The sequence below is a fragment of the Eptesicus fuscus genome, chromosome 21 (assembly GCF_027574615.1).
Source record: "Eptesicus fuscus isolate TK198812 chromosome 21, DD_ASM_mEF_20220401, whole genome shotgun sequence".
Classification (NCBI taxonomy): domain Eukaryota; kingdom Metazoa; phylum Chordata; class Mammalia; order Chiroptera; family Vespertilionidae; genus Eptesicus; species Eptesicus fuscus.
In genome coordinates this window covers 36,770,209-36,789,314 of record NC_072493.1, presented here as the reverse complement: position 1 = coordinate 36,789,314, position 19,106 = coordinate 36,770,209, and the positions used below count along the sequence as shown (strand labels likewise).

Genomic DNA, 19,106 nt, shown 5'->3' with positions numbered 1-19,106 from the left:
TCTGGTCTGCCTGGGGCCGGAGGCTCAGGGATCCTGGGAACGGTTGGGCTCCGGCTGCAGCCGAGGGCGAGGGGCAGGGCTGGGAAAAGCCGTGGGCGGGAGGCCGCGGGATCCCAGGGGAGGGCGGAGAAGGCCGAGGGACCGGATGCCAGGGTCCAGCAGACGGCTCCCTCCCCCACCGAGAGCGGCGAGCTGGGGCGCAGGCCCCGAGGCCTGGGGTCCCCCCACCCCTCGCCCCTCCGGCCAGTCACTCGGCGATCTGCTCTCCGAACCCTACGCCTTCCCACACCCCGCAAGCCCCCAACTCCCGCCGGCGCCTCCGCTCGCGCCCCGCCGGCACGCCCCCTCATTGTTTAGCTGCAGAGGCACCGCCCCCTCCCCCAGCCCTTCGGGGCCTCTCGCCTTCCCCCCTCACCTCCCAGGGAGTCTCCGGCCCCGAGCCGAGGCAGCCCAGCTCCTATCTGACCCCTAGCATGGTCCCTGGGGAGGCGCAGAGCCGACTCCTGGGCCCCTGGATCTCTCTGCAAGCCAGGGGTGTAAACTTCGGGCTCTCGGGCTCCGGGGACCAGACTCCGAGGTCTCTTGGAAACATGGGGTGCCGAGGTCCGAATTTCTTGGTCCTCTAAAGGGAGGATGCTGGGAGCCTGAATCTTGAGTCTCCTATGGGGACGCTCGGGACCCAAACTCCTGAGACTTCTAGATAGGGCGGTGGACGGCACGGATTCCTGAGTTCCCCTAACTCTAGGAGCAGGAATTAAACCACCCCGAGGCTTGGAGTGCAGGCGAGTCCCAAACTCCTGGGTGCCCTTGAGGTAGTGCCCAAAACAAACTGGTTGGGGCGCTAGCAGTCCATAACCCAAGTTCTTCCCACCTCGGGAGTATTGGGCTCAGGTTTCTGGGAACCCCGGGGCGGAATCTCCGATCAGGGATCCTGCATTCTTCCAACGGGGATGCAAGAAGCTCGCCCTCCAGGGTCGCGGGGGCTGATGTCCCGGACTCGGGGCTCCTCCAGGGAGGAGGCGCTGGGCACCTGGGTATCTGGAGTCCTCTAACCTGCACGCGGAAGCCTGTGCTTCGGGGTCTCTCTCGACCCGGTGCAGTGACCAGGGACGCTCGAGCTCGGGACTCTGGAGCCTAAGGGGTCCAGAATGGGCTTCACGGGTCTAAAGCAGCAGCGGTGGCAGACTCTGGTCCCAGCTGTGGGGCTGGGGACGGTCGCCCTGGGCTTCCCCTCCCCCTAGCCGCCTGGGCTCACATCCTGTTCCCGCCTGCGGGGGGTGGGGGTGGGGGCGCGGAGGGGCCGGCTTCCGGTCGGCCTGCCGGGGAAGGGTTAACACACCTTCTCTTTAGGTTCTGAATATTCAGGAGAAGGCGAGCCCAAGGCAGGCTTACCTTCTCCCCCCACATTCCAAACGCCTCTGGGACTTTTCCTTTTTTCTGCAAGGACCTTCCAGGCGTGAGAATCAGGAGCTGGTCACACACTTTCCCCTATTGACCAACCAAAAAAATGTACATCTGCGTATACAGTCCAAAACATAGCGGTCCAGGGAGGTCATGCGGCCGAGAATCACTGAAGGACCCCACGGCGAAGGGGTGCGGCCGGGGCTCCAGTGGCGCAATCGGTTAGCGCGCGGTACTTATAAGACAGTGCGGAGCGAGCGATGCCGAGGTTGTGAGTTCGATCCTCACCTGGAGCACTTTTGGTTTTCCCTCCTCAGCTTTCTGTAAATCTTAAACGTTTTATGAATCTGTATCACTTAGAGGAATGCACATTTCGATTTTCGGGCTGGAAAAACTCCAGGGATTCCGGTGATCATGGGTTAAGGAGTGTTCTGCAGCATGGGGAGGTGCCGTTTGTATTGGCCACTAGAGGGCGGTATCGCCTTTTAGATGCCTGCACATTTCACAGGCCCTGCAGGTCTCCGTTAAGACCTGTGTACCAGGCTGTGGGTCCTCCCGCAAACTATGTATGTATAGGGCACTGCCTCTTTCCCCGACTTTCTCTGTCTTGGATTTTTTCCAGTTTCACTTAGATACAATTACCATATAACTGTACTGTATTAGTCCAAGGTCTACAACATACTTATGTATAAAATGTGAGATGATTATCATGATAACTTTAGTTAACATCATTTTTTTTTTCTTGTGTGTCTTGAAGTGTTAACTCTTTCCCCCTCCCCATTTCTGAATCGATTTGCTTTTTTTTCTCAACAAATACCAAACATCCACTATGTGGCCAACTCCTGTTAAGGGTTTAGACATGAGTGATACTGCAGTGAACAAGGCAAAGTCCCTGTCCCTGAGGACTTGCCATTCTAGTGGGGAAGGCAGATTCCTATAAACATAGAAACTAAATACATTTCTTTCTCTTTTAAAAAAAATATATTTTATTGATTTTTTTTTTACAGAGAGGAAGGGAGAGGGATAGAGAGTTAGAAACATTGATGAGAGAGAAACATCGACCAGCCGCCTCCTACACATCCCCCACCAGGGATGTGCTAAATACATTTCTTATGTTAGGTGGTGATAAATGTCCTGGGAAAAGTTGAGCAAGATAAGGAGGATGGTGGAATGGGAGGTGGGGTGAGGGTTACAGTAAGAGTGGTCAGGGGCCTCTCACTGAGGAGACATTTGAGCAGAGACCTGAAAGTTGGGAGTGAGCGTATGAATACCCAGAGGGTATTCCAGGCGGAGGGCACAGACAGCACCAAGGCCGGTGGCTGAAGGTGTCAAATACACTACTTATTGGTGGAGCAGGTAAGAAGCCAGTGTGGCTGTAGCAAGACTGACCAGAGATAAAATCAGTCCAGGGAAGCTGGTTAAGAACTTAGGACTTTGGCTTTTATGTGATCTGACTCAGGTGTCAGGACAGGTTCCCTTTGGTTGTCTGGTAGGGGCAGTGGGGAGAGACTGAGGGCAGAGGTCTGAGGCAGGAAACTAGGGAGGGGCTGCAGGGACGGTTCAGGTGGGAGATGATGCTGGATAGAACCCGGGTGAGAACAGAGGAAGAGCCAGGATGGATTGTAGGTTTAGGTGAATCCAAGAGGATTGCTGTTGGACTGGGATGTGGGTTTGAGAGAGGAGTCAAGGGGATGACCAGGTGTTTGGCACTGGTAGTTGGTGGTAGGTGCTTTTTTTTTTTTTTATCCTCACCTAAGTAATAAGGATATTTTTCCCATTGATTTTTAGAGCAAGTGGTGGGGGGGGGGGGGAGAGGAGAGAAACATCACTTTGACACACCAATTGGCCACCTCCCACATGCACCCCCAAGGGGAGCTGGGATCGGACCTGCAACCCAGGTACTAGCCCTTGACTGAACCTATCCTGGATCTTCCAGTGCGCAGGCCGACACTCTAACCACTGAGCATACCAGCCAGGGATAGGTGCCATTTTCTTAAATGATTTCTTTCTTGAGAAGGGGCAGAACTGAACAGATGTTTCTTATTCTTTCAGTGTCTGTAAATGTCTTTGCAAACCTTGCTCTTCCTCTCTGCCTCCCCTATGTCTTTAGGTTTCTGGGTTTCTATCTTTCCCAACCCCCTTTTTAAAAAATGTTTTTTTTTAAATTGATTTTTTTTTAGAGAGAGAGAGAGAGAAGTATCTATGTGAGAGAAACATCGATGGGTCTGTGTAACCAGACTGGGTATTGAACCTGCAACCTGGGTATGTAACCTGACTATGGAACCAGGGATCTTTCCGTGCACAGGGAGGATGAGGACGCTCAACCAACTGAGCACACCGGCCAGGGCAACACTTCAAAAAAAAAAAAATTGATTTCAAAGAGGAAGAAGGAGAGGGAAAAGGAGAGGGAGAGGAGAATGCTTTTTTTAATGTATGGGGGCCAGAGCAGAGCCCTTCCCCACAACAGTGTCCAGGAAGAGAAGATCAAAGGTCAGAGCCTGTGTGTGGGGAAGGGAAGAGGGCCCAGGAGGGAGGGGTGAGAGGGCCAGGAAGCATGAGGAGGGGAGGGGAGGAGCTGGAGGAAAGGAGGGGAAGAATACTACGGGGTTGGGGGGAAGGGAGGGAGGGGAAGGAAGGAGGAGGAAAGAAGGGTTGGGGGAGGGAGTGGGGGAGGGCGGTGGAGCGGAGGAGAGCAGGGAGGGAGGGGAAGAGTGGAGAGGGTAGGGGGGAAAGGAGAGGCACTTGAAGGAAAAAAAAGAGGGGGTAAGGGACAAGGGCTTGGAGCTGGAAGGAAAGGATGTATTAAAGGGGGAACAGGAGGGGAGAGAGGAGAGCTGAGAGGGAAGACTAGAGGCTCTGGGAGGGGAAGGAGGAACTGGTCGGTACGGAGAGGAGGGACCGAGCGGGAGGAGGAAGGGGTGAGGGTGGGGAGCGGAGGCAGAGGGAAGTGGAGCGGGTGGGGGAGGGGAGAGGAAGGGGGTCGAGAGGGCGGGGCCCCGGCGGAAGGGGGGGCGGGGCCCCTGACGCGGAGCGCCTTCCGGGCTCCCGGCCGCAGGGTGGGTCCCGCCGCCTCTTGCCTTGTATGGTCCGAGGGTGCCCGTCCCCACGCGCACGTGACCCCGACACCCAGGCTCGGCGCTTCGCCGGGAGCCCAGACCGCCCCACTCCCGGCGGCCGAGCCGCGGTGCCCCGAAGCGCTAGGGTCCCGACAGCCAGAAGCCACAAGCCCGCCCTTTGGGTAGGCGCCCCGACGCCAGGCCTGGAGTTCTGAGTGGCCGGAGACCACCTGTGAGACTCCAAAGTGTTGTGTCCACATAAGAAACGTCCAAACCTGTAAGAGTTTTTAAAAAATGTTTTTGTTATTGATCGTATTAGTATTACAGGTATCACCCTCTACCCCCAGGCCCTACCCTCCCAGGCCCTACCCCTGCCCCAGACCCTACACCCCCCCCTCCCAGGCCCTACCCCCCCTCCCAGGCCCTACCCCCCCATCCCAGGCCCTACCCTCCCAGGCCCTACCCCTGCCCCAGACCCTACACCCCCCCCTCCCAGGCCCTACCCTTTCTCCCCGGCCCTACCCTCCCAGGCCCTTCCCCCGCCCCCAGACCCTACACCCCCCCCTCCCAGGCCCTACCCCCCCTCCCAGGCCCTACCCCCGCCCCCAGACCCTACCCCCCCATCCCAGGCCCTAACCTTTCTCCCAGGCCCTACCCTCCCAGGCCCTACCCCCGCCCCCAGACCCTACACCCCCCCCTCCCAGGCCCTACCCCCCCTCCCAGGCCCTACCCCCGCCCCCAGACCCTACACCCCCCCCTCCCAGGCACTACCCTTTCTCCCAGGCCCTACCCTCCCAGGCCCTACCCCTGCCCCAGACCCTACACCCCCCCCTCACAGGCCCTACCCCCCCTCCCAGGCCCTACCCCCGCCCCCAGACCCTACCCCCCCCATCCCAGGCCCTACCCTTTCTCCCAGGCCCTACCCTCCCAGGCCCTACCCCCGCCCCCAGACCCTACACCCCCCCCTCCCAGGCCCTACCCTTTCTCCCAGGCCCTACCCTCCCAGGCCCTACCCCTGCCCCAGACCCTACACCCCCCCCTCCCAGGCCCTACCCCCCCCTCCCAGGCCCTACCCCCGCCCCCAGACCCTACACCCCCCCCTCCCAGGCCCTACCCCCGCCCCCAGACCCTATCCCCCCATCCCAGGCCCTACCCTTTCTCCCAGGCCCTACCCCCGCCCCCAGACCCTACCCCCCCATCCCAGGCCCTACCCTTTCTCCAGGCCCTACCCTCCCAGGCCCTACCCCCGCCCCCAGGCCCTCACCACCCCATTGCCCGTGACCTTGGCCATACATATAAGTGTATAAATCCTTTGGCTTATCTCTTCTCCTCCCCCCAACCCCACGTGGAGGTCTGTCACTCTGGTCCGTGCCTCCTGGCACCGGGTCTTATTTTGTTGGGTCAATTCCCTTTGTTCTTTAGAGTCCACAAATAAGTGAGATCATGTGTTATTTTGTCTCTCTCAGTTTGGCTTATTTCACTTAACCTGTAAGAATTCTTATTAGTTTATTTGAGCCAAACTGACAATTGCTGGGAAGGAAAAAGGCTCAACTGACTGAGAGAAGGCTCCAGAGAACGGCAGATTTGCATCTTATACATGACAATCAAAGGAGGGGTAGGAGGGTGGGAGCGGCCGGGGAGAGGGCAAAGGGGGAAAAAGGAAACATATGGAATACTTTAAACAATAAGGAATTAAAAAAAAAAAAAAAAGGAGGCCCTAGCCAGTTTGGCTCAGTGGAGGGAGCGCAGGCCTATCCTAATTTCAGACCATCCCATGGGGTTTCTTTAGGTCTCTGCGTTGGTGCAGGCCGCCCCTGAGCTCGTCAGATCTGTTATGTGGCCCCTTTTCCTCCACAGCTGTGATGCGGGAGTCCTGAGAGTTAGCGCTGCCTCCCACAAGATCGGGGCGTCCGAGGCCCCCGGCCCCCTAGGTCCTGGGAAGCTCGGTGGGGGCCCCCAGACGTCAGTGCCCCCCGCCCGCCCCCGCCGGCTCTCCGGCACATTCCGTTCTCCCAGCGCAGCCCCACCCTCCCGACGCCGCCAGCCTGGACGGAAACGTCCCATCCCCACCCGCCCCCGGCTGGGAGCTGGGTCCAAGCGCCGGGCCAGACGGGAGCGCCTGCGTCCCCCACGCCCCGGGAACTGGCTCTCCCGGTTTCTATCCGGTGACCTCACCTGGCCCCGCCCTCTCAGGTGAACTGCTGGCCCAGGTGACATCACTTCCTGCCAGGTAAGAGCGGAGGAACTGTGGACGGACTCTCCCCGATTCAAAACAGGGCCACAGCATCCTCCCCACTCCTCACTGCCTCTAGACCGCAGAAGAGCCAGGATTGGATTTTACACACAGATGACTTTTATTTAAAAATTCCAAAAGACACAAAAATAAACTTTAGCAATATATATTACTTAATATATTATAGCATACTTATAATAATTATTTCATTGTTTCCAAAATTACAAAAAGGAGGAAGAAAAATATAAGGGAAGCAGACGACCCAATATATATAAATACTATAAAATCTATTCGAATAAATAAAGTCGTCATAAATAAAGGGCCCAATGGCTGGGGAGAGGGGATTGGCAATGACTTTGGCTACTTGCTTTTGGAGGGAAATTTGAGCACCAGGATTGACCCTCAAGGGGGAAGGCTCCAGTCACCACCTGTCACACCAGAACCTCAGGGGTCTAGGAAAAATCGGGAGGGGGCGGTAGGGCCTATTATTCACAGCATTGGGAAGGGGAGGTGGGGTCGAGAGGGCTCACTGCTACCCTCAAATCTGCTACATCTTAAAAAAAAAAAAAAAAGGGACTCCAGAATACACTCCCATCCTCCAACACCAGGAACACTGAGCGTGCCCCCCCTGGGGACCTGCCCCAGAACAGGGTCAGGGGCGTAGGTTAATGCATTTGGAACGCAGTGAGGCCACTTGGTTGAGTTCCCCAGTTCCCCACAGCCCCAGGGCTTCTGTGGAGCCCACAGCACAAGAGAAATGGCCCCCCTTGAGATCCAGCTGATCTGTACTGGGCAGGCACCTGTCACTCAGACACTGAGATTCGATTGAAGATGGGGAGTCGCCGAGGGGCTATAGGTTGGGGTGGCCCAAACACTCCAGCCTCGAAGACGGGTGAGTCAGACCCTCCCAGGCTGCTGCCGCTGCTGGCATAATCATCGGGATCAGATCCCAGGGAATGTGCAGAGGGGCTCCGCGCCAGGCCACCCACAGGTCCCCAAAGGCTGCTCGGGGTGGCCCTTCGGCAGGAGGGACAACAGGGTGGGGTGGGATCCCTTAGGGCCACCGGAGTCCCGGGGGCAGCAGAGAAGGCGGAGGGTGAAAGTGGAAGGTCCCCAGGTGGTGGTGGTGGGGAGCTGGAGGGCGAGAAGGAACATGAGGACAAGGAGGGGCCTGCCAGGCCTGCTGGTGGCGGCGAGGATCTTCGGCCGGAGGGCAGGCCCGAGAAGCTGATGCTCTGTCGCAGCACATGAGGGTGGCCAGGGGCGGCCAGGTCTTCACCGGGGTTGTGGATGAAGTGGCAGCGTGAGCCGTAGGGGCAGCGGCCCTGGAGGTAGAACTTGTGGCAGAGTTCCGTCTTGTACTTGGGGTGGCGATTGGCTTGGCGCAGCTCGCCCAGGCCATGGGCAAACTGGCACTTAGCCCCATAGCGGCAGCGCCCACTCTCTGAGAAGGTGCGACACAGCTCGGTCTTGTATCGGGATGAGGTGGGGGTGGAAGTAAGTGAGGGAGACAGCTCGGTGCCTGGGCGGGGAGCCAGGGGGGCGAAGCCTGGGGGTGGGGGCACCCACCCACAGCTTCGACCCTCTACCAGGCTGGTGGAACGGCCAGGCAGGCGGGCAGCGACCCCAGCGGGACTGGAGTCCGATGAGCTGAAGCTCCAGAGTACAGAGACCCCGCCTGGGCTGGACTCAGTATCTCCTTGGCTGGATGGCAGATCAGGGCTCAGCGACAGGAGGCTCTGTGGGAACAAGGCTCGGTTAGAACACCGAAAATGCAAGGGGCGCCCCTCCCCAGCTGCCGGGCACCTCAGAGCTTGCCAGTCCAGTTTGTGGGTTGCTGGCCTGAGCCCCACCCGCCCGCAGAAACCCATGGGTTTGAGATTGTGGGGATCCCAAATTAGAAGTTCTGAGTTTTTTTTCGGGACAGAAGCCTATCTCGAGGGACCCAGGAATCCCGGCTCCCCCACTCAGGGCACACCACTGTCCACCAATTTTGAGCCTCTGGGTCTCTGCCCCCAGCGCTACGTGTTCTCGTTTCACAACCGGCGGGGCCGGCAACGTTAACCCGGGAGTCTGTTCTCTTCGGTTTTGTTGTCCCAGAGTCCTCTGGGTCATAAATCGCCTTTCTCACCCCAAGATACCAGCCCCCAAAAACGTCTCTGCGTAAAACCGCACCCTAAGAAACTACTTGGGGGAAGCCAGGTGTGGGGCCATTTCCGCCTCTAGACAGTCGTAGTTTGAGAAAACTCCTCCAGCTTTCCATCTCCACGGGACACCCTCCCATCCATGTTCGGGCCGAGACCCGAAGGTCGCAGGCTCCATTTTTCACCTCCAGGGAATCCCCCTGAGAGGGGAGGCAGGACCCCGGGCGGCGCTAAGGAGCTCCAGTGGGAGCAGAGAGCCGGGGGTCCCGGGCCGGAGTGTGCGATGCCAGAGAGCCCTAGTGTGAGGAGGGAGCCAGTTGGGCACGGGGACCCCAAGGTGCCGGTCGGCGGGGACTCACCTCGTAGAGGTCGCTGAGATTCATGGCGACGCAGAAGGCAGATCTGCGGGAAGCCCGGGAGAAAGTGGGAGCGCTGGAGCCAAGCTGCGGCGGGGCGGTGGAGCGGGTGGTTTTATAGACACAGGGGCGGGGGCGGGCCCTGGGGGCGGGGCCAGGAGGGGCGCTTCCCGGACGCGCACCCCCCAGCGCAGCCCGCCCGGCCTGGGACGGGTCCCCTCTTCCGCCCCGCCCCCGGCCGGGACGCGCGGGAGCGGGGCCCACCGGCGGCCGCGACCCTGCGGGGAGTGCGTGGGATGGGGGTGTCGGCCCAGCTTTCAAGGCTGGAGACCGAGGGTCCGGGAAGGGAACTGGGACGGAGGTGGGGGCAGGGCTCTAGGGGAAATGGACCAGGGGAGAGGCCGAGGCAGTGGGCGTGCGCGTGGGAGAAAGACTGACGCCGGTGGGGAGAGGCGCGGAGAGAGCCAGAGACCAAGAAATGGAGAGACGCAAAGAGAAACACACAGAGATACACAACAGAGGGGGAGGGGTGGAACACACACTCAGGGAGGTGGGAAAAAACGGGGTAAGGAGAGGTGGGGAGACAGGCAGAAAAGGCACGAAGAGACAGTCCCGGGGACAAAGTCAGAGCGAAAAGCTAGAAGGGAAGTCACATAAAAAGAGGGAGGAAATTAAAAGGGAGAAACAACCCACGAGACAAAAATCTGCAGGCGCAAAACAGAGAAGAAGAGACCCAAGGCCTGGCAGAGAAATTCTCTTGGGAGACCTACCCGCCTGCCTTGGTTTCACCCTCAAACGGCCCAGATCCCCGACCTCGGCTCTCCCCACCCTCCCTCGCGAGGGGCGGGGGCCCTGGTATCGGGCAAGATTGGAAAGGGGTCTCCTTTCCCGGTTCCAGAGCCGCTGGGACCTGGCGGCTTGCTCTGGACTAGGTGCCCTCCTGTGAAAGCGCTTTAAGTTCGTTAACTCCAGGAGGGGTTATTGTGTCCCTTTTACACGCGAGGAAACCCAGGAATAGAGGTCAGGTTACTCGCCTTCTATTTAGTAAATGGCAGCAGCCTAATACCAGGGCATTAAGTCATGTTACGAGTTTGCTCTCTGGGAAAACTCGAGGTTGGAAAGGGTAAGATCTTTTATTATGGTGGAGGTTCACCTCGATTAAAAGCTGTTTTGAGATGGAAGAAATGGGTCGTCCCCAACTGATGGCCCAATGGGCCTTGGAGAGAGGCGTGCCTTGAGGGAATTCTAAACTTGGGGGGAACCTTTCTCACGTTCGCCAGTCGCTCTTGTCGAAGGGTTGCCCAGTGTGAGGACTTTCTGATCTGGGAAGAAAACTGGTTTCTTAAGGGAGCCCGGTGAGCTGGCTGCCCTGAGTGAGCACACGGGGGCAGAAATCATTGCCACGGAGCGCAGGTACAACGGTGCAAAGTTCGTTACTGCAGCCCGGGCCTGCTGGCCTGTGCTGGGGTGGGAGGGTCGGGCCAGCACGCAGACCGGCCTCGTCGGACAGAGTTCAGGGGAATCCCTGGTGCGGCGCCCGACAGGCCTTCCCGGCCGGTCCCGTGAGTTGGGCCGCTTGGGGCGGCTCCGCACGGTGGCGGCCTCCCGTGACTCACTCGCAAGGGGCGGGGGGAGGGGGCTTCCTGGAAGCCGTGACGCCCGGGTTCCTCTCGGTAACCAGGGCTTCTGTCGCCTGTAAACAGAGGCTCGAGGACAACGGGAAAAGGTTGAGAGGGGAGGTGTCTGGCACCCGCCTCCGGGCGAGGCTCCAAATCCCTCCGCCGCTAGTAGGACGGAGGCGCGGGAAGGCAGGCGGTGGGGGACCCCCTGGGGTCCTCAGAGCCCGGCTGGGCTCCCGTGGCGGTCCTGGGGGAGGGATTCCAGGTTCGATTCCCTGGAGACTGGGAGCGCTTCCCAGCCCTGAGTCAGGCTGGCCCCCTCCCCTCTGCTGAGTCAACGACAACCTGGACGCTAGGGACAGGGGGACTCTCCCAGAGGCTGCAGGCGGCGCGGGGCTGGGCACCGGCGGGTGGGCCCCGAAGCCCAGGCCGCGCCCCTCCTTGCCCAGATCCAGGGGTCCAGGTCTCCAAGCCACCTCCATGCTCAGACCCAGGAAAGCCGGCCCCTAGCCCAGCCCTTCGTCAGACCCGAGTCCGAGCCCCCAGCCCCTCTTTCCTCGGACTTGGCAGCTCGGCTCCTAACCCCCCTCCAACTTGGTCCCGGCCCGAGGAGGAAGTTCGGGGCAGGACTCCGCCCCGCTCCCCACGTAGCCAGCGGGAAAATCCGTAGCCCCGCCAGCGGCCGGGAATCCCCTCTGGAATGAGGGTGGGGAAGGGGATGGCCGGGGTACCCCGCGGGGCGCTGGGGGGCAAGTCTTAGGCCGGCAGCAGGGGGAAAAGGGGCGGAAACCAGAGAGGCTAAAAATACTGCGAGCACTTCCGGCCTAGGGGGAGGGGAACGGAGAGCAGTTTCCAGAAAAACAAGCGGGGACGGGAAACGCGGGGGTGTGAGAGCCAGAGTGAGTGCGCGGGCGAGCGGGGCCCAGTACTCGAGGCACGTGTGTGTCCGGGCTGGGTGTGCGCCCGGCTTGATGGGCGTGAGCAGGCGCGGTGGGCTGTGTGCAGACGCGTGGGGCCGCCGGTGTGTGTGCATCTGTCGCTGTGCGAAGTGTGGGCGCCGCAGGTGTGCACCCTGGCTTGACTGGGTTTGTCAGACCTGGGGTGCCTGCGGTCCACTTGACTGTGTGAGGCCTGTGTCCCCAATCCCACTTGACATGCCTGTGAATAAATGTGTGAAACCGCCTGGACCTGTGTGATTGATTCCACCGTGTTACTTTAACCATCCTGAGTATGTACTCAACCCCAACTCCCTAACTGCCTTTGAGGTGGCATTCATGGCAACGTGTGACTTACCCACTGCGCACCTATGTATAGCTCTGAACCACTGTGGGATCTGGAGTGACTAAGTGTAACTCCTTGAGGGAGTCTAGCGAGGGTATGACTGCTCTCTTGTACAATGAAGATCTGGGCACACACTTCAAAGTTGAGTGTGTAAGTATCTGTGAGATTAAAATCTGTTTATCTTCAAGTATCTGTGAGATTATAGGCAGTTGTAGCTGTGTGCAAGGCTCCATGCAGCTGTGTGTGTAGTGAATAATGTTATGTGTCTGTGTCCTTATTTGGGGGGTGTTGCTGAGGACGCGTGAGGCCACTGTCTGGATCTGGTTCCTCTGTGGCCAGTCACAAGGCAGTGAAACTGGTGAACTTTGGTTCATGACGTCTAGAACGAACCTGATGATGGGGAGGGCAGCTGGCGCACACCCCACTTCATTTCGCTGATTCTGGTGGCCTCTGCGGACCAACCAGACACACAGGCACACGCACACACTGCCACCTGGGAAACTCTCCCCCCTCCCGCCCCCCCCCAGCCAAGGCTGCTTTTGATAATGTTGACTGAGGGCAGGGCTGACTCAGCCTGTCATGGGCAAAGTCTGTGATGGGGTGAGAGATAGCAGATTAAGTGGTGGTTAGAGGGTTGTTTATATATTTACATGGTTGAATTGTTCCTTTAGTCTGTTTGTGGGCTTGTGCTAAGACCATGAGTACACCATGATTATAGGATGGCGGGTTATGCTGTTCCCTGCTGGATGGAGTGAGTAAAGTCTCTATGTCCCCTGATGTTTTGCTGTGCGGCTGTGCAATTCATCTACCTTCCCTGACGTGTGTGGTGTGTGCTAGGCTGTACAATCTCCTTCTGGGTTGAATAATCCAGTAAAGATCTAAACCAAGGCCCTCCATAACCTGTCTTGGCTTTTATTCCCGCTCCTTCACTGCGGCCCAGGCCTCCACATTATTCCACAAACACACTTATCACATTCCTGCCTCAGGGCCTTTGCCCTTGCCATTCCATTCCCTCTTCCTGTAATGCTGCTTCCCTCAATGCCCTTATTTTCATAATTTATTCTCTCTCAAGTCAGTCTTGTGAGGCCTTCATATCCTCTGTTAAAGATAAAAAAAATCTTGCTATCTACTTAATACATGGAACATCTATTTACAGACCATGATAATGAATTACCTATGAACCACTACCCAACCTAAGCTCTCAAACTTTATTTCTCAATAAAGTAGCAATTCACATGCAAATCTTGCATTTGGGTTAATTTATTCCTACCTTTTTTTCCCCCTATCAAAATTCTCTCTCCACTTTTGATCCCTGTTTTCTGCTTTATTTTTCTTCTTGGAACTTCTGTTTGACATACTGCTGACCCATGAACTGGGCAGGTCCACTTACATGTGGATTTTTTTCAATAAATACTGTATTTTTCATTCCTTATGATTTTCTTAGCTTCTTGTGCTGACTCCACCTCACAGGACAGTTGTGCATGTCTCCTGAACGTGTGTGCTGTGACCTACATCTCCCACTAATATACATCATGTACCCCAGGCTGGGAGCCAGGGGGCTCTTTGGGGTAAAGAGTGCATTTCTGGTTGTACACAGATAATTGCATCATGTTAGGTGGGAAGATGACTTTGTTCTGGTATTTAATTAGAGATTAACTATGGTTAATTAGATGTTTATGGGTGCCAAATTGACAAAGACTAGATTACGATGGTCAGTTTTACATGTCAACTTGGCTAGGCTACAGTCCCCTGTTTTTCAAACACTAATCTAGATGATGCTGTGAACTTTGTACATGTGATTAAAGTTTATAATCAGTTCACTTTAAGGAAACTATCCTAGGTGATCTGGGGAGTCAGATGTGGGGAGTTGAATCAGTCAAATAAATGGGCAGAAATGTGGCTTCCCTGTGGGAGAAATTCTACCTGTGGAAGCAGCTTCAGCTAGTGGCCCAGTGATCTGCTGCCCTTTCCGAAGGCCTGTCCTACCTGCCCGACACCCACTCGGCTGGCCATTTCCAAGGACTCCAGTGTAGGGACTTGGGCTTTGGGGAAAGCTTGGGTCTCCATGTTCCTGGGCTTTCCTTGCAGGTGCGGGGTCCAGAACAAGAGGCCTCTGGGCAGTAACATGGGAATCAGGGCACAGAAGGTGTTGGGTGGGGCAGTTCCCCAACCAGGCTGAGTCACTGGAGCCTTTCACACCCCTCCAACTAGGCCTGGGCTGGCAGCTCCACCCTACACTTGCCCGGGCCTGAAGGCCATGGCTGAGCTCTCCAAATCTTGCTCTCAGAGAAGTGAGGAGCCTGGTAGGGCACTCCCTCCTTGAAGCCCCCTCCCCAAGGCCTGCTTCCCAGAGCTGGGCTCAGGCAAGGCACCTGGGTTCTTCCCCAGGACAGATGATTCACCCCTTCTGAGGTCTTTTCACTTCTCCTTTGGGCCTAAAAATATGGTGACCCAGGCATCCAGCTGGGCCAAGGCTTCACCACAGATTGCACAACGCCCCCAGTTTAAATGATGCTGACGCAGGCCCTGGGTACGGGTGGGGGCCTGAGTTGCTCCCCAACCAGGCATGCTGAGGTCAGGGCTTGGACCCCATTACTTCCCCTTTCCTAGGCCAAGGATCCTGGGGGCTGGGCTGACATGGGAGGTGGGATCCCTGGGCCTGGCTGTTAGCTAGCTCCTGGAAATGAAGCTCCCTCCCCTCACCTTTGGTATCCCAGCGGTTCTGGCTCCCAGAATCTGGTCTCCTTCATAGACACAGAGTTCCAGTGAGGAGTTGGGGGCAGAGGCCAGCAAAGGGGGACTGAGAGAGAGATGGTTAGAGATAGGGAGACACAGAACCACAGAAGCAGAGACACATGGACAAAAAGGCTGAAGGAGAGAGACAATAGTTACATGCAGCAGAGACACATAAGGGAACAGCTAGAAAAAGGAGCGGAGACCACACCCATACGGGGACAGAATCAAGTAAGGACAGAGGGACAGGGGCCCAGTTAGGGCTTCACACCCAGGGCAGAGAGTGGAAGCATCCCAGGAGGGGTTTTCCACAGGCACAGTCCAAAGTCCACACTCCCTTGGGAGAGCAGGCCACCCACAGAGTGGCTCCCCCCCCCCCCTTCCCCGTGCACGCCCTGCTGGCCTCTGCTGCCCCCTGCTGGCTGCCACCCAAGAGCTCAGGCGGGAAGAAAAGTCAGAGACAAAGCTGCTTTGAGGCCACTCTTCATTCCCTCCCTGTCCCTCTCCCCCACAACTTGCCCACTCCCAGCCCTGCCCGCTCACAAGGCACCCCCAGAGCCAGTAGGTGGTGCAGAAGTCTTCCCAGTAACCTTGTTGGCACAGTCTAGCAGAGCGGTGTGAATGTCCTTGGCACAGGCAATCTGGGCTTTGATCACTGCCAGGTACTGAGGATAGGGTAGGCTGTCAGGCTGTACTGCATCTGGCTTGGTTGCTGTGGGCACCAGCGTGGGAGAGTGCTTGGCGCTGTCGCAACTCTGTGACAGGCACTCATGTGCCAGGCGCTGTGGACAGGCAGGCAAGGTGCAGCATCAGCCTCCTTCTGGGTACTCCCAACCCTGCCCCAAGACCCAGCCTGGGGTAGCATGCGGGCTTCTGAACTCCTATGTACTGGCTCTACCCGAGCCTTAAATGCAGCATTTTGCATGGCCTACCTCCTCCTCTCATTTTCATGCCCTCTTGGGGCTATCTCATCCCCACACACTGCTCAGTGCCCACCTCTGCACTGATGACGTACACGTATGTCTCCAGCCTCCCCTGAAATTCCAGAGCTCTGACGCTCTCCCCGCAACCCCAAACTGCTCCCCTTCTGGGTCCCTGTCTAAAAAATGACCCAACCACTCCAACTAGAGCCCTGGGCTGCATCCTGGAGGCTCCTCCTCTCACAACCCTTCAGTTCCAGGCTGTACACAAAACCTCGGAGTCTCTCATCTGCCCTTCGCCAGAGCCTTTCCCATTAAATCCTGCCATGGCTGTCTCCCTGAAATCCCAGCCTCCACCCTTGGCCTCTTTAATCCATCCCTCATTTGGAAGCCAGAGGAATATTCTTTAAAAAGCAATGGATCATGTTCTGAGAGGCTGCAGGTTTGATCCCCAGTCAGGGCACATGCCCAGGTTGCGGGCTCGATCCCCAGGAAGGTGCATGCAGAAGGCAGCTGATCAATGTTTCTCTCTCTCTCTCCCTTCCTCTTTCTCTAAAGAGAAATAAAAACATAAAATAAAATGCCCTAGCCAGTTTGGCTCAGTGGATAGAGTGCCCAGGTTTGATTCCCGGTCAAGGGCAAGTGCCTCCGTTGCAGGCTCGATCCCTGGTCGGGTGTGTGCGGGAGGCAAACAATCGATGTGTCCCTCTCACATCGATTTCTCTCTCTCTGTCTCTCCCCCTCCCATCTACTCTCTCTAAAAATCAATGAAAAAAAAAAAAATCCTTGGGTGAGGATTAAAAAAACAACAAAAAGCAATGGGTCTGTGTTCTTCCATGCTTGAAACCTTGGATGGCTTCCCAGCACCCTTAGGGCTGTTTTCAAAATTCAACCACATCGGAGCAACCTCCCCTTCCTTTCCTCAGGCTATGTTTTTAATCTTTATTATTGAAAGTGTTACATAGGTCCTCCTTTCCCCCCATTAACCTCTTCCTACCTGCTCCTGTCTCCCCTCCTCCCCTCCCCCCGCTGGGGCCATATTTTGCTTTCTTTTCTCCTAAACTCTAAGGGTCCCCATGAGCCTTGCTACCAGGGGTGCAGTGGGCTTTAAAGACTCTGCTTTTGCCTCTTAACTTTCCTTTCTGAGTCTAGGCATCCCAGTCTAGGTTTACTCCCATTGCTATGATCTTGCCTCTTTTATCCTAAGCCCTTCCTTTGTTTTCGCTCTAATAAATCTTGCCACTAGCACTTAAAAAAATTCAACTAACCCCAATGCTAAATACACCTCAGTCAGACTGTATTTCATGACCTTCCTAAAGCAGAAGCTGTTTCTTTTGGTTGGAATACCTTTCTGCCACCACCAGTCTTCTCACACTCTGACTTTAAAGCCTAATTCAAAACAATGACTGCGATGATACTACAAAAACTAAGGTGACAGTGCAATACTACAGGAAACATCTGCCATGTGCCTAGTACATGCATGAGCTTGCGGAGTTCCTCCTGAAAATCCATTTTCCTAGGGAGGAACCCATGGCTCAGAAGTAGAGGTTGGAGGTCCATCTGATTTCAGATGCTGTGCTCTTTGCTACTTGCCCTCTTCTCAGTTCCTGCCCCTCTTCAATTTGTGTTACAGCCTGGCCTCTAATGTGCTCTCTACCGACAGCCTTCCCTGAGCCACTCTCTCCCTGGAACCACCCCACGCAGGGTTACATGCCTTCTCTGAGCTTCCACAGCCCCCTGAGCTTCCCTGATTTTAATCCTGACCTCCCTAACTGTGTCCCCACCCCCATCTGAGCCCTGAACTCTGAAACCTAGGCTTCTCCCATCACAGCTCTTAGTACTCTGAGCCATCATTATTTGGGGACGGATGTCACCTCACTGAACTGGAAGCTCTGTGAGGGCTAAGATCAGAGCAACACCGGGTGCCCAACATCAACTGAAGCACAGGTGTGGCCCACGGGAGGTGCTCACTGTGTGTTGTGTTGACTGACTGAGAATTCCTGAAGACCCAGGGATTGAGTTAGGGTTGTGGTCACCCCGTCTAGGAAGCCCCTTACCAGGCAGAGCTCCAGCTGGTCACAGAGGGCGTAGAACTCCTCCAGACACTTGTCAAAGCGCTGGATGGGTCCGTCACTGCTTTTTCTATAGCCGGGGAAAAGGAGGAGACGGAGGAATGATTTTCAGTCTCTGGGACATCGGTGTCTACGCGATCAAGTATCCATCAGGAAATCTGGTGAAGGCACAGGTTGCCGGAGGCAGGCACTAGGGGATTGGCAGTAGTAGCAGAGGCAGAAAGAGCAAGGCCGGGAGCTAGGGAACCGGGCTGGAAAATAGGAGGGAAGGAGGGTGAGTGGGCGGGGCGTAGGGGATGAGTTTCTAAGAATGGGGTGGACCTAGGTGGAGATCCTGGGAAAGGGGAATACACTTACTGTCCGTTGTCTATGTTAGTGTTCTGAATCAAGTTCTGGGCTGCAACCTTCATCAAAGTCTAGTTTAAAAAAAAAAAAGATGCGGGAGGTGGAGAAACAGAAGGGGACACGTGTGGTACTCTACACTTCTCTGATCCAATCTCAGGCCTCCTCTTCACTTGCCACTTCTCCTCCTGCAACTCCAGTTTCCATTGCAATAGTAATAAACACTTGCATTTCCCCAGCGGCCCGCTCTCATCTGGGGTTCCCGTCAATGGCCTCCCGATATACCTTAGGGTCCTCCCTCACCCACCAATCACAGTCAGGATCTCTCTGTACAAGCCGTCATTCCCTCAGGCTTTAACGACCAGAGCCCGGCTTCTCCTTTAAAAACTCCCTCCCACTCGAGTTCTGGCCGATCCCAGGCTCAACACTCGCACTGCTCCCACGAAGACCAAGTCTCCCTCCTTTTCCCTTGCCCAACTCTCCTCCTGCTCGCTGCTTGCCTCAGCAGCACTTCCGTCGGCCTCCTCGGTCAGAGAACCAGACCCCGCTAGCGTCTCGCAGCTCTAGGCGGATCACCTGCAGACTCTCCTTCAGCTGTGGGATGAGCATCTTGTACCGCTGCACAGGGTCGAAGTCTTGTTGCTGTTGCTGCAAGAGCCCGCCCTGGGCAGACCCCACCAGCTGCGTAGGTGGTTGCGGTTGCTGCTGGGTACCCAGGCCACCAGCCGAGCCTGGACCCGACACACCAGCAGAGGAAGAAGCCGCCGGGACCTGCGGCTGAGATGCAGCCATCTTCCTCACGGAGCGCGCCGGAAGTGCGTGTGCCAGCCTTCTTTTCGGCGTCTTCCGCTCTAGGCCCGGTTCGCTAGTTGGCGCCCCTCTAACAATTCAGCCAATGGGCGGAAAGAAGGCGCTTCCAACACTTGATTCTCAAATCCTTCGTCCCAGA

At 56.7% G+C, this 19,106-nt stretch overlaps 2 protein-coding genes and 1 non-coding gene across 3 annotated transcripts; 1 reads left to right on the top strand and 2 right to left on the bottom strand.

The window, feature by feature from the left end:
- The first annotated feature begins 1,604 nt into the window (after window positions 1–1,604).
- On the top strand, window positions 1,605–1,697 carry TRNAI-UAU (transfer RNA isoleucine (anticodon UAU)). The gene is given in 2 exon segments: window positions 1,605–1,642; window positions 1,662–1,697. It is a non-coding gene; the product is annotated as a tRNA-Ile (tRNA).
- A 5,090-nt stretch (window positions 1,698–6,787) lies between these two features.
- On the bottom strand, window positions 6,788–9,300 carry ZFP36 (ZFP36 ring finger protein). Its single transcript, XM_008139609.3, has 2 exons — window positions 9,194–9,300; window positions 6,788–8,429 (listed from the first exon to the last, which is right to left on the bottom strand). The coding sequence occupies exons 1-2, from the start codon at window positions 9,215–9,217 to the stop codon at window positions 7,494–7,496; spliced, it is 960 nt and encodes a 319-aa protein (XP_008137831.1). The 5' UTR covers window positions 9,218–9,300; the 3' UTR covers window positions 6,788–7,493.
- A 6,004-nt stretch (window positions 9,301–15,304) lies between these two features.
- On the bottom strand, window positions 15,305–19,095 carry MED29 (mediator complex subunit 29). Its single transcript, XM_008139610.3, has 4 exons — window positions 18,734–19,095; window positions 18,173–18,231; window positions 17,801–17,885; window positions 15,305–15,605 (listed from the first exon to the last, which is right to left on the bottom strand). Exons 1-4 carry the CDS (start codon window positions 18,947–18,949, stop codon window positions 15,363–15,365), a joined length of 603 nt encoding a protein of 200 aa, XP_008137832.1. The 5' UTR covers window positions 18,950–19,095; the 3' UTR covers window positions 15,305–15,362.
- Between the last annotated feature and the right edge of the window lie 11 nt (window positions 19,096–19,106).